General features: G+C 42.9%; 1 protein-coding gene across 5 annotated transcripts in view; it reads left to right on the forward strand.

Annotated features, from left to right (window-relative positions):
• Window positions 1-13,313, forward strand: part of septin9a (septin 9a) — a 74,341-nt gene that overhangs the window by 17,605 nt on the left and 43,423 nt on the right. Inside the window, exon 1 of one of the 5 annotated variants that reach the window (XM_078269246.1) lies at window positions 5,648-5,856. The exons of the other annotated variants lie outside the window; for them this stretch is intronic. Within the exon in view, the coding sequence (XP_078125372.1) occupies window positions 5,802-5,856 (55 nt within the window). The 5' untranslated portion in view covers window positions 5,648-5,801. Of the gene's footprint in view, window positions 1-5,647; window positions 5,857-13,313 lie in introns of those variants that run through there. 5 annotated transcript variants of the gene reach the window in all.

A 13,313-nucleotide genomic window follows, 5' to 3' on the forward strand; every position in this document is an offset into this window, starting at 1 on the left:
AAGCGGGGGAACCATCCAAGCTGTGTACAGTAAGGATGGGGACGCTGTTGACCTCAACTGAGGAGGTAATAGAGGCGGTGGAAGGAGCACTTTGAGGAACTCCTAAATCAGACTAATCGCCCTCTATGGTAGAGGCAGAGCTGGAGGATGAGGGGGGATTGGCATCAATTTCCCTGGTGGAGGTTGCTGAGGTAGTTAAACAACTCCACAGTGGCAAAGCCCCAGGAATTGATGAGATCCGTCCAGAAATGCTTAAAGCTCTGGGTGTGGAGGGGTTGTCTTGGTTGACACGCCTCTTCAACATTGCGTGGAAGTCTGGGGACGGTGCCTAAGGAGTGGCAGACCGGGGTGGTGGTTCCCCCTTTTTAAAAGGGGGGACCAGAGGGTGTGTGCCAATTACAGGGGTATCACACTTCTCAGCCTCCCCGGTAAAGTCTACTCCAAGGTGCTGGAAAGGAGGGTTCGGTCGATAGTCGAATCTCAGGTTGAAGAGGAACAATGCGGATTCCGTCCTGGTCGTGGAACAACGGACCAGATCTTTACTCTCGCAAGGATCCTGGAGGGAGCCTGGGAGTATGCCCAACCAGTCTACATGTGTTTTGTGGATCTGGAGAAGGCGTATGACCGGGTGCCCGGGAGATACTGTGGGAGGTGCTGCGGGAGTACAGGGGTGAGGGGTCCCTTCTCAGGGCCATCCAATCTCTGTACGACCAAAGCGAGAGCTGTGTCCGGGTTCTCGGCAGTAAGTCGGACTCGTTTCAGGTGAGAGTTGGCCTCCGCCAGGGCTACGCTTTGTCACCAATCCTGTTTGTAGTATTTATGGACAGGATATCGGCGTAGTCGGGGGTGGAGAGGGGTTGCAGTTCGGTGGGCTGGGGATCTCATCGCTGCTTTTTGCAGATGATGTGGTCCTGATGGCATCATCGGCCTGTGACCTTCAGCACTCACTGGATCGGTTCGCAGCCGAGTGTGAAGCGGCTGGGATGAGGATCAGCACCTCTAAATCGGAGGCCATGGTTCTCAGCAGGAAACCGATGGAGTGCCTTCTCCAGGTAGGGAATGAGTCCTTACCCCAAGTGAAGGAGTTCAAGTACCTTGAGGGTCTTGTTCGCAGTGAGGGGACAATGGAGCGGGAGATTGGTCGGAGAATCGGCACAGCAGGTGCGGTATTACATTCAATTTATCGCACCGTTGTGACGAAAAGAGAGCTGAGCCAGAAGGCAAAGCTCTCAATCTACCGGTCAGTTTTTGTTCCTACCCTCACCTATGGTCATGAAGGCTGGGTCATGACCGAAAGAACAAGATCCAGGGTACAAGCGGCCGAAATGGGTTTCCTCAGGAGGGTAGCTGGCGTCTCCCTTAGAGATAGGGTGAGAAGCTCAGTTATCCGTGAGGAGCTCGGAGTAGAGCCGCTGCTCCTTTGCGTCGAAAGGAGCCAGTTGAGGTGGTTCGGGCATCTGGTAAGGATGCCCCCTGGGCGCCTCCCTAGGGAGGTGTTCCAGGCACGTCCAGCTGGGAGGAGGCCTCGGGGGAGACCCAGGACTAGGTGGAGGGATTATATCTCTAACCTGGCCTGGGAACGCCTCGGGATCCCCCAGTCGGAGCTGGTTAATGTGGCCCGGGAAAGGGAAGTTTGGGGTCCCCTGCTGGAGCTGCTACCCCCACGACCCGACCCCGGATAAGCGGATGAAGATGGATGGATGGATGGATGTCTAAACCTGACATGACTTGAAATGAAACAAGGATCATTATTCACACTATAAAACAAGCTGGGGAATGCTTTAAATTCCTGTAACACACATCTTTCAACGGATAAATTGTTACTAAATTGTTTATTTTCTTCACAATAACAATTTTTACACATAGGGACTTATTATTGTGACATTATTCTTTTTTTTTTGAATATTCTTTTTTATATACTTGTCATCTATATAAGTGCTTTAATTTGGTAGCTTAGTATTGACACAAGTATTGACTTGACCATCTCCCACTTAACAATACAAACTGATTTATTAAATCTGCAGAGGCTGCAAGAGAGTCAGAATCTGGTATTTTAAAAAAGTTGTAAGAAGTTGCATTTGTAATAGCTGTAGTCACGAATATAACAGTTCCGGTTGTATCCTTGCATCCCAATGCCCAGTGTGGGTTTAGTTATTTAATCGTTTCTTGGAGCTGCATCTCAGATTCCAGAGATCGCAGGACTACCGTCCACTGGCACAGGCCAGGGTGCAGACTGGCGCCGAGGCATGTGGACCTGTTGGTGTCTTTGTGCATGCGCAGATTGACTGCTGACATTCGTAACCTGCTGTTGCCCTGGCATTGCCCTAGCAACTGCCACGCCGGCTTGGCATCTGTTTATAGAAGTTATCCTCTTCTCCTCCCATTCTGCTCCTCTCCTTTTTCAGCTCTCAAGAGGGCAGAACCAACTTTAGAGCAGTGGTGGTCTGGGTTTCTTTAAGCAGTAGGCGACAGTCTCAGAGAGTCATGTCTCTTTTCATCTGAAGGCTGCAGTGCAACATAACACCAGCAGCTGCCTATTCAAATACATTACAATACACTAATGTACAGGCCCCAAGAAATTCATTATTTACGGACATTTGTTATCATCTTTTTTTTTTTTTAAACAATAGTTATACATCATTGTCAAAACTAATTTTGGAATCAGAATCCAAAAGTCTCTGTCTCCTCATGATGAATTAACTACTGGGATAATAATGTGTATGTCTACTGTTAGGCCTACTTCATTACTTCTATAGCTCACAGTTTAACATTGGTGATGACGAAGTCGAACTTTGTCTTCGAGCATCAGGACGCAGCAATTAGGTTTCACAGAAATAAGAGGCAGTGTGGTGGAATTCACACCATAAGAAGCTAAAGATATCAGCACTGAAATATATGGTATCAACATGACCTTGTATAACCTTTCACAGTTATGCAAACATTTAGGCCATTACTGTAGCTACCATATCCAAGGCATTTTTTTATGTAAATGGCAGAATCAAACAGCTTTTCAGAGCATTGCATGCTGCATCACTATGACTTTTTTTCTTTGATATGAATGAAGTTCTTTACAGATCAGGGTGAAAAACATCATAGTCTTCTCTCGGTGTAACAGTTGTTACAGTAGATTGAATTAGCGCTGTCTGGGCAGGCTGGGACTTGCAAAGATATGCAGTGGAAGGAAGTGTGCTTTTTTATGTTTGTGTGTGTTTCTGTGAAAGGGTTGGATGCTGGGCTGAGTGCATGCATGTTCATATTTTTGCGTGCATCTGCTGCACACAAATATGTTTGTGTGTGTACACATGCATCTTAGTGTGAATATGAGTGTGTGCCAGGGAGTGGAGGAATCTGACACACACATGTTTTGGGCAGGACACGCTGTGTGAGTTAAGGGTGTGTCCGGAGCAGGATTCTCCCCATGTCTCCATTATTTATCTATTTCCAGATCACATTACTGTATGCCAGTGAAACTGCTACCACTAAAATTGTTGCCCATAGTGACAGGTTTTATTTATAGGAGCAACACTGCCCCCTGCTGGAGAAGGTGACACAGTGTCAGCTACCTCAAGGAAACAAGTATACGATAGTGTATGTATATCTGGATGGGCCAATTGGATGAGTAGGATGACCATCCTAAGTGTCCTTCGTATTTGGCATCCCAGCCAGCTACTTGAAAAGTTTCTTACCTGACCTGGCTTCTAAAAAATTCCAGGCACAGTTTGCCAGAAATATTGAGTGACGATAGAGAGTTTTCTCACACATATTGTGGGTTACATTATTTGCATGGTTCAATTGCAGGGAAATGTGGTGTAAGATTAAGCTCAGATTGCAAGTTTTAGTACAGTAAAGCCTCATATTAGTTTTCAAATCTGTGTGTTAGTGTGTGTTTGTGCACTCATGCACAACTGTGTTTATGATTTGCAAACATGCCTAAATCAACAGAAAACGCAAACTTTGATTCCAATGTAAGCAAACAAAGTGGTGGTAAGTTTGCCAGACATGCAAGATTTCAGTCCCAAATACTTTTTGATAAATTACACATGGAACAACTATTCAGGTTTCTGTCGCTTCATAGCCTAAATAATTTATTACAACTCAATAATTTTCCATATCTCTCTACATTCTATCATATAGAAATGATCTTCTCCTATTTGCCCTCAGGTGTTGCTAACTTTCAAAGCTTTCAAAGCTGCTCTTATTTTGGAAGCAGTAGATCTTTGCAGTTTGAAAAGAGAGTTATGTGCTTTGTCAGAAGAGAGTCCCAACATATACACACGCTGCTACTTCTACTGTTTGCGGGCTTACTGTCCGGTCACTACTAATTAATTCATTTTGGCAAAGAGGCCAGCAACAGGTTCATTGCTTCTGGCAATGTGGCTGGTAAAGGATGAATATGTTTTAGTTGTCCCAGGGCAACTTCTCACTGTCTGGCTAATATTTATTCTCTTTAATTATATGTATTTATTGTTTGTGTATCTGTGTCTTGTACTTTTCCTCCTGTCCCTTGCTGCTGTGAAGTGTGAATTTCCCCATTGTGGGATTAATAAAGGATTTTAAATCTTGAATCTTGAATCTGTCAGACTGCTGGGTAACTCTACTTTTCTCAGAGAGGGAGAATGAAAGTGATGATATGGAGATAGCTGTTCTTGTGTTTTGCTCAGAATTGTTTAAGAAGTAAGAAGAGCTTGTGCATCATCATCATCATCATCATCATCATCATCATCATCATCATCACCACGCAGAAATACACATTATACAAACATAGAGTACACACATACAGAATGACATCCCTCAACTGCCACATTCATCTTACTTCTTTTCCAAAGCACATGCTTACACACACACACACACACACACACACACACACACACACACACACACACACACACACACACACACACACACACACACACACACACACACACACACTGACCATCGCCCCTGTCCTCCCTTCCCCCTCCGCCCCCACACACAGACGCTCATTCACATGGTCATTAAGTCATTTGGCTACTTATTTATTGATGTCTGCCTACAGAGCAACTGAGCATGTCAGATGATCTAACCGCCTGCATGAGCCTTGACCATATTAGTCTATAGTATGATTCTGTCTTCACTCTGGATTTATTTATCTATCTTCTGTGATCTTTTTACTCCATCCACTGTAAGATATGTTTAAATAGAGATTTTTTTTCAATGTGACTTTAAGCGAGTGCGCTGATTCATGTGCTTTTAGGATGCTAATGTTGGCATAATCAACAGAGTAAGGATTTTAAAGAATCTCAGTTATAGCTATATAGTGTTTCATCAGTTGCCCGGAGTGTATTAGTTATGGGATGGAGCATGCAGGAAGTGTGTTTGAATGGAGCATGCATATAATTTGACCAGCCCAGTCAAAAATGAGAGCTTTCACAGAAAGGAACCAGTCTGAGAGGAAGGCTGCAGAAGGGGAGGGAGACATGGAGGGAAGGAGAAAAGGGGGGAGGGAAGACAGTGAGCTCGAAAGAGAGAGGGAGAGAGGGAGGGTGGGGGTTGTCATCGCTCGCTCATTCCAAGCTCTGGAAGTTGAGAAGGAGTAGAAGCGAAAAATAAGTTGCTGCTTTAAGAAAGAGGGGAGAGATCAGTGAGCTGCTCAACTCTTTTTTTCTTTCCTCCCCTCCTCTCTCCTGCACAGGCTCCTAATTTGGGATTTGTTTAAAAGCGGGACTGCGCCTCAGGAAGACTTTTCCTTGCTTGGGAAAGGGAACCCTGCTCCCTCTCTCTCGCATTATATACACCCGCACATACACACTTGCTCCCCAAAAATGTCTGATTCCACTGTCAACGCTCACTTGGAAGGGATCATATCAGACTTTGAAGGTTAGTTACTGTCTCTCTTGAGCTCTGCTGCTCCACCGCTTTTCTTCTTCTAGCGAGGCACTCTTTAACCCTGTCATGAGGACATTGTAGATGGTTTCCACATGTTTGATTGGAACCGAGCGGATCTGGAAGAAACAGAGAGAGTGAAGGGCTTGTTGATGTTTGCGGAGAGCTGTGGTGTTTTGAAAGGGAAATCATGCTAAAAGTGTTGCTTTTTACTGCTCTTCATCTTTTGTTGAGATGCATGAGTGTGGGTTTGTTGTGGATGTCGTGTATCTGAAACTGAGATGTGTCAGAGAGAAACTGTGCATTCAGAAGACACAGCAGCTGGAGACAGCAACTGACCATACGGCTGTGAGGGGAACACCTGGCACACCTCCCCCCTCTGTTCCCTCTTCTCCTTTTCATCTCTCTGCCCCTGGCCCACAGAGTCCCGCTGTCATCCCTCTCCTCCCACTCTTCCTCCTCCTCCAACTCTTCATCCAACGGCTGTGCTTCCCCTTTTCCTCTCTCAGCAGCTCGTCCATCCTCAGCCCCTCTCCCCTTGGCCTGGCTGCTGGTGGATGCGAGGAGGGTGGGTGGTGGGCTGACAGGCCGACACCTCTCCCCAACCTGACTGTCTATCTATCTGTCTCCTGTCTCTCACAAACACATAGTCATTAGGAAACGCATCCACACTTGTCCAGAGCTACTCCTCTGTCAACACCAGTTTGCTTGTGGTATGTATTGTGAATCTCTCTCCCTGTCTTTAGGTCTTTAAACCTCTGGCTTACACAGTGCAACAGAGCAGAAAGATAAGTGGCATTTAGAAAAGAGAGGCACCAGGGGGCGAAAAAGTGTGTGATAACCATGTGGCTGGAAGTCATGCTTTCAGACATCCCTCGCTCATGTGTAACACCAACATAATAGGTCACTGTTGTGATTGTCAATGGTGTGTGTTGCCCTTGGTTGGGCTGAGTGGTTGGTAATACCTTTGTGTCACCACCATGCACCATGATGTGTGGCCCTGTGTGCATCCTGACAGCATAGCACAGATGCAGCGTGGTGTGAGTCCTATCAGTCAACAAGTCGATAACAATCAGGGTTGGAAAGTAAAGTTCTCGCCTTACAGCAACAGATTAGCTTTCTCAAGATGAGACATTTTAAAATATTTAATAAAAATACTTTTGAAAAGGCAAGAATCACAGGGTGTTTTGCAGTCAAGGATGTTCCATTAAAATGTATTATTATAAGGCAATCTGTAAAAAGAAAACCTTCACTCATATTAAAATGGTTACTTTCATTATGCCACACTGGCCTTGTCAGTGTGTCCATATCATAATCAAGTAAATGTCGCTCAGAGACATCCCCCATGTCATGTTGGCTAATCTTAAAGTGAGGCTATGTAACTTTGAAAAGAAGAAATAACACAATCTTCCTCTTACGAAGGAGAAGTTGAATTCAGAAGCAATAAAACACACCCTTTCTTCATGCAGTACACTCAGGGTGTTTTGCTGCTACAGCCTTACTTGGTCTGGTATGACTAGTGGCTTATGGTGGCTAATGTTAGCAATCGTTTGACTGATGTTGTATAGTGGACATTAATGAGTCGGTTCACTGACTTAATGATTCTTCTCTACTTGTACTACTGTAGCACTATGTTTTAGCATGTATGTGGCCGCAACAAATACATAGTCTGGGTAATACTATATAGGTCAGATTACAGTTGTAGGATTTTTGAACTACTCATGTGTTCGCGGAAGATTTGGCAATAAAGAGGTGCCTATTAAGTGCAGTATATTACATGTATGTATAGTATATGACGATGAAAGCCTGATGATTTTGTATAATTTTCTATGGCTGCATGTTGTGCTCTCTTAATTTGATATATAAGTGCATGGTGTGAATATGCTTGTTAATCATTTAACACTGTAGGGTATCAGTTTGCTGACAAACCTCAATGCTCACAGATTATGTATGTCATCTGGTTACATTTTGATGAGTTATGTTGTGAAATATGTCCATGCAACAACATTCACATCATATGCTTGTTGGATTAGAGGAGCTCTTGAAAAGCACCACAGAAAACATTAATGATATACTGTAATGTGACACTTGTTCGTGCAAGCCGCTGCTACTGTAATCTATACCGTCGATTTGTGAATGAAAGTAGGCCGTTTTTTCCTGTAACAATGTGTCTATGTGCCATCTCAGTGTGATTCACTATGTCACGCCCTTTGCTGATGACGCCAGTGAGAGACTGAGAGAGACAGAGGACAGGATTTTCTTGCCCACGAGGCTGATGACCTCAGCTGTGACTTTAACCTCACACATTGACATGCTGACACAGATCATTGACCAGGCCACTGGGCTTTCCGCTCAGCAGAATGAAAAGACACACACACACACACACACACACACAAAAAAATATCTTGATTTGAAAAATTTCATCTATTAGTGAGTGAGACATTAGGTAATTGACAGTAATATCCCATGAACCAGATATCTGGCTTAGGCCTACTGTATATTGATTCCTATTTTTAGCAATGGAACCCAAACACTGCAACTGCTGCTAGTAATTTTTCTTTCTTTTGATCTCTTTCCCTCTTTTTCTGTCTGTATCTGTAAGCTGCATGGTAAGGGCATTCACTGGTCCAGTGAGAGGAAATTCCACAGGAGTAGATTTCTGTGGTGGGTGAAAATGTTGCGGTAGGCAGTGGAGGAGTGGATCTGAGCACAGCCGGGCTCTCTCTTTACAGATCTTGCATGGCAGTCACCAACTCATTACAATAAAACAAGTTTTGACAGTCAATGATAGGATAAAGCTTAAAATGTAATTTCCAGGTTAGGACGGTAGGTGTTATTGGATAAATAGAATAGAAAGCACTGAAGATTATCGGCTTTATGATTCCAGTTTAGAGATGCTATTGGTTTTATAGAGTGTGTATTTGTTCATGTGTATGGATTTTTCATATGTGCTTTTTAATTATCATTTACAAAAAGGCCACATGATAAAAATTGTCATTCCAGTTTGCAACCAGGTTCCCGCAACACTACTTGCTCTTTAATCAAATTAAAGAGATTGCTAATCAATTTTAGCAATCTCTTCCAAATTAGGGGGCCCACTTTGTTTAAGGACAAAAATCCTTTATGGTGATGGTGAAAAATTTGAGGAGGGATCATGGTAGAATCTTAAAATCCTTCCGAAATGAAAACTGTTATTATGACTAACTGCCACTTAACTGTGGTTTTGGATTTTTTTTCAGGAACTCTGTTAAGTCAGTTGGTGCTCTGTAACCCATAATACACTGAAACTTTGCAATTAAGGAGCATTGGTATACATTGTTATTTTTGCCAAAGAACAGAAGTATGGGGTTAATATGCTATTAATCTTAACCAATAAAGTTTGAGGTCAGTCTTGTGACCAAATGCCACGAGTAGCCTCACAGATAGAGTTTGTGTGTTAGAGGGAGGAAGTGTCTCCTGACAGAGGCTGATGATAGCCATCCTCAGGAGTCTCCATACTTATCAGAATTATCAGGACGCCCACGCTCACCAGCTAGGACAGGTTTCCTGCTAATGACGCCAACAGCATCAGAGCTGCTGGGAAGCACCAAAGGTCACTCCGAGGTAGGTACACAGCAGGTCTTTGTTAGACTTTAAAGCTACTCTTTGCTGTTTTTCTCCCTGTTGGACATGTGGAGTGAAACCTGCACCGATGCCAATCCCAGGCAAGACCCCAGAGTTATCAACAGGCTCTATGCTACAGCTAAAAACAAATAGCCTGTGATGAAAGATTTTCTTTTGTATATTGAGTATGAAGTGTTGTTTTTCTGCAGGGAATGGAAAGTTAGTTTGAGAACTGTAATATACACCTCCAGGAAAGAGAGTTGGGCTTTCAGATTATATTTAGGGGCCAAATGCTCTTATTTCAGTGGTCCAAAGCACATTTTGACATGCAGAGCCTTTTTAGGCCACAGTGGTTCTTGTTCCATTACTCACAAGATTGTCTCAGCAACCATCACATCCAGCGCTAACCTCGGTGACAAATCCATTGTGCTTCAACTGTGAGGCTTGTAATGCAATACAAAAATTACAAATAGTAACACTGTATTACATGCATGCCTGGTTTCCATGCGTGTGAAGGCAATTTGAACCTAACTGAATGGTGGACTCCAATAACAATGACAACTACTCCATAGAGAAAAGAAATTACATTACATTAAATGGCTTTTGCTAAAAAACTACAGTAAATAGTATCAAAACAGGGTTTGATTTCCTTACAGTCTTCAGCACAATATACCAGAATATTAAGTATGTGTTGTATGATGGCTGCTTCTGACAGTAGTCACAATTTTTCAGTTAGCAGTTTGACAGAATTCCTGCTTTTACTGTAGCGACCCTCAGAGTTTCCCTCAACAAGACAAATGCAGTACTACATCTCGATGACCCGTCCAGCTCATCTACTGTCATGCTCAGAGAGGCGTAGAGAATGTCCGTGTGGTGCTTATCCAGTACATGCTACACTGGAGAACAAAGTAGCATCATCATGTGATTTTTTTGGCAGTATAATCATGTTTCAATGTGTGTTAGTTGAAAAACATCATGCTTGGCTGCAATGTCTTCCTTATTTGGCAGTTCAGTCAGCAAGCAAGTTTACAGTTTATCGCTGAGAATGGAGTCCAAGATTAATGGGGGTTTCAATGCCAGGTTAAATGAGAGGTAAAGAGAGGTAGGGAGAGCTAAAAAAGAGAGACAAAGAGAGAGGACTAATGTTGACATTTGTTTCACATTGGTGCTCATTAGTATTATCTTAGCTTGGTTGGAAGGGCTGTGATCACTGCTATCGCCTCAGAGCAGCAGCAGCATACAACAACTTGGAGACATTAAAAGGGTTTTATCCTTGATATCTCACACACACACACACACACACACACACACACACACACACACACACACACACACACACACACACACACACCTCGTTCACATAAATACACAAAGAGAGAGATATTAGAATGTGACCTCTCCATCTACCTTCATTCACACACATACACACATCCCAGGATGTAGTTAACAGAGGCAGAGTTTGGCTCCAATCAGGGCTCACCAGGCTGTGTTTGCTTTACTCTAGGCCTACACACACACACAGAGAGAGAGATGGAAACATAACTGACAGGGCCTCTGTCTCCACTGTGTCTGTGAGGATTTCACTGTGTTGGGCTCTTCTGTCACCACAGAGCCGGCACACACACACACACACACACACACAACACCACACAGTTAGCACAATCCCAGGCAAAGAGGTCATTATATCAAAATCAAGTTTAAAACACAGTTTTAAGTGGTCTGTGGCACTTCAAATATGATTTTACATATTATATGGACTTTCACTGCTCAAGCTCTTTTAAAAGCTGAGCATCACACATCCGTGAACAGTGCAAGTAATGTTCATTAAAGGCCGGACGGAGGGATAGCTACAGTAATTATTATTTTTATCTGCTCCATTTGTGGTTCATTTCCTGTTCTTATTGGCAAGAAATTCTCACCTTTGACTAAAGATATTTCAAGCATTTACCACTGCATCCAATGAATTTTACATATAACTTAATTGTGACTAGTGTGTCATTCTTGTGCTTATTTCTTCTACTTAAAGAAACAACCGTGTCTTCCAGGAAAGATATTAGGCCAGTTTTCTCAAATTAAATTACATTATTCCATATGAGCAACACAAAGAGCTTAGTGTCAGAGACATATACAACTAACTGACAGTGTTTTTTTTGTTATTGCCTTCTTTCTATTTTTTTTTCTCTCAGTGGTGTAATGAAGAAGTGCCAAAATTGCCACATGCAGTTAACACACAGGAATTTACAACAACAAACATTTGAGGACACATTGGCCTAACACACAAAGGGCAATAGTGCAATAAATGTGATTGATTATTCAGTATGCTGTTAAAGTTAATGTGTGTTCAGGTAGTGTGGGATACAGTATGTCTGCAGATATAGCAGAAATGATTGTGAGTGACTTTTTCAAGGTTGGTTGTGATTGCTGATTAGGCTGACCTGTAATTCAAACTTGTCATAAACTGCCGTTCTGTAATTGCCATAAACATACAGAATAGGTGAGAAAAGTCAAAAGCAAGTGAAGCTAACAAGGACTGAACCAATATTTTCTACATTTATAATCAAAGTTGTATAAAGGAAACTTGGAAAGGTTAATCTTTCTGATTCAGACACCCATTTAAACCAGTATATCACATTTACATCCAGTGGCTACTGTGAACCATCAGCTGCCTGCTTCTCCAGGCCCTCTGATAAGACACAAAAACCTGCTAATACATATTAAGGGTCTGAAAACAGTGAGTTCCAGTAAGAGGGTCTTCTCCCATGCTGGTGCTTGGCCTGTCAGGCTTGAAGCAGGCCAGACACTTGAGCAGGTTGGGGTGTTTATCTGGGACAGAGGCCTTGTTGCTCCAGGGCTTGAAGCTGCTTCGGTCTCTGGGCCGAGCTGAAGTGAGGCTGGTGTTAACCTCACTCCATCTGTCATGGAGATTACCATGGTCTGAGAAAAAGCATTTATTAAACAGTAACAAGTCAAACAAAAGGCTGGTGGTAAAATATTGTCATATTAAATTGATATGGAGGGAGACGGCTTTTAGAGTGGGGATATAGATTGGTTTGTTCTCTAGGGCACAGATTTTCAACATTTTTTAAGCCAAGGACCCTTTAACTGAAAGAGAGACGGAGCAGGGACCACCTACATATATTGTATAAAATGAAGTTGCATATTAAACTGGTCCTACAATAACATGTAGGGAGGCCTAAAGCCTATACACATACATGTTGCAATGCATAGAATACTAAGCTATTAATAATTGTTTACATGATTTTATGACTCATGTTTTGATGTTAAACATGTGACACAGTGAATCCTTTGGATTAATCCTTTGGATCTCTGCCCTAGGGAATGAAATATAGGAATTAAGGCGCAGGGGTCACGTGAACAATCAGAACGCCCGCGAGGCGTGGTTAGCTCGATACTCGTCACGTCAACAGGTGTGCCAGATGGTAAGGTAACAGGAAACTGTAATTTCATAAAACGTTAGCCAGAGGACAACAAAGACACCTTCATTTATTTCAGTGGTAGATGTGCGTTTGTACCTGATATTATTAAACCCTACTTGGTGGTAATAGACAAATATTCTTCTTCCGAGTGAATTAGCTAGCTAGAAATTACAAACGCCATGCTATCGTGCTATGTGAAGCGTGTCAAATCTGGTAAGATTAGCATGTTAAATGGAGTTTGTTTAAGGTGGTTTGACTACAGCAATGTGTTCAAAAATTCAGTTTTTTACTGACTTACCCTTAACGTTACCCACCGTACATTTTTTACAAAATTTGTAGTTAGCATGTTAACGTTAGTAACGAACCTTTATGTAGCTAGTTAACGGTTAGTTTGAGCCTGTCCTGTCTGTC

The sequence above is a fragment of the Sander vitreus genome, chromosome 15, assembly GCF_031162955.1.
Source record: "Sander vitreus isolate 19-12246 chromosome 15, sanVit1, whole genome shotgun sequence".
Taxonomy (NCBI): domain Eukaryota; kingdom Metazoa; phylum Chordata; class Actinopteri; order Perciformes; family Percidae; genus Sander; species Sander vitreus.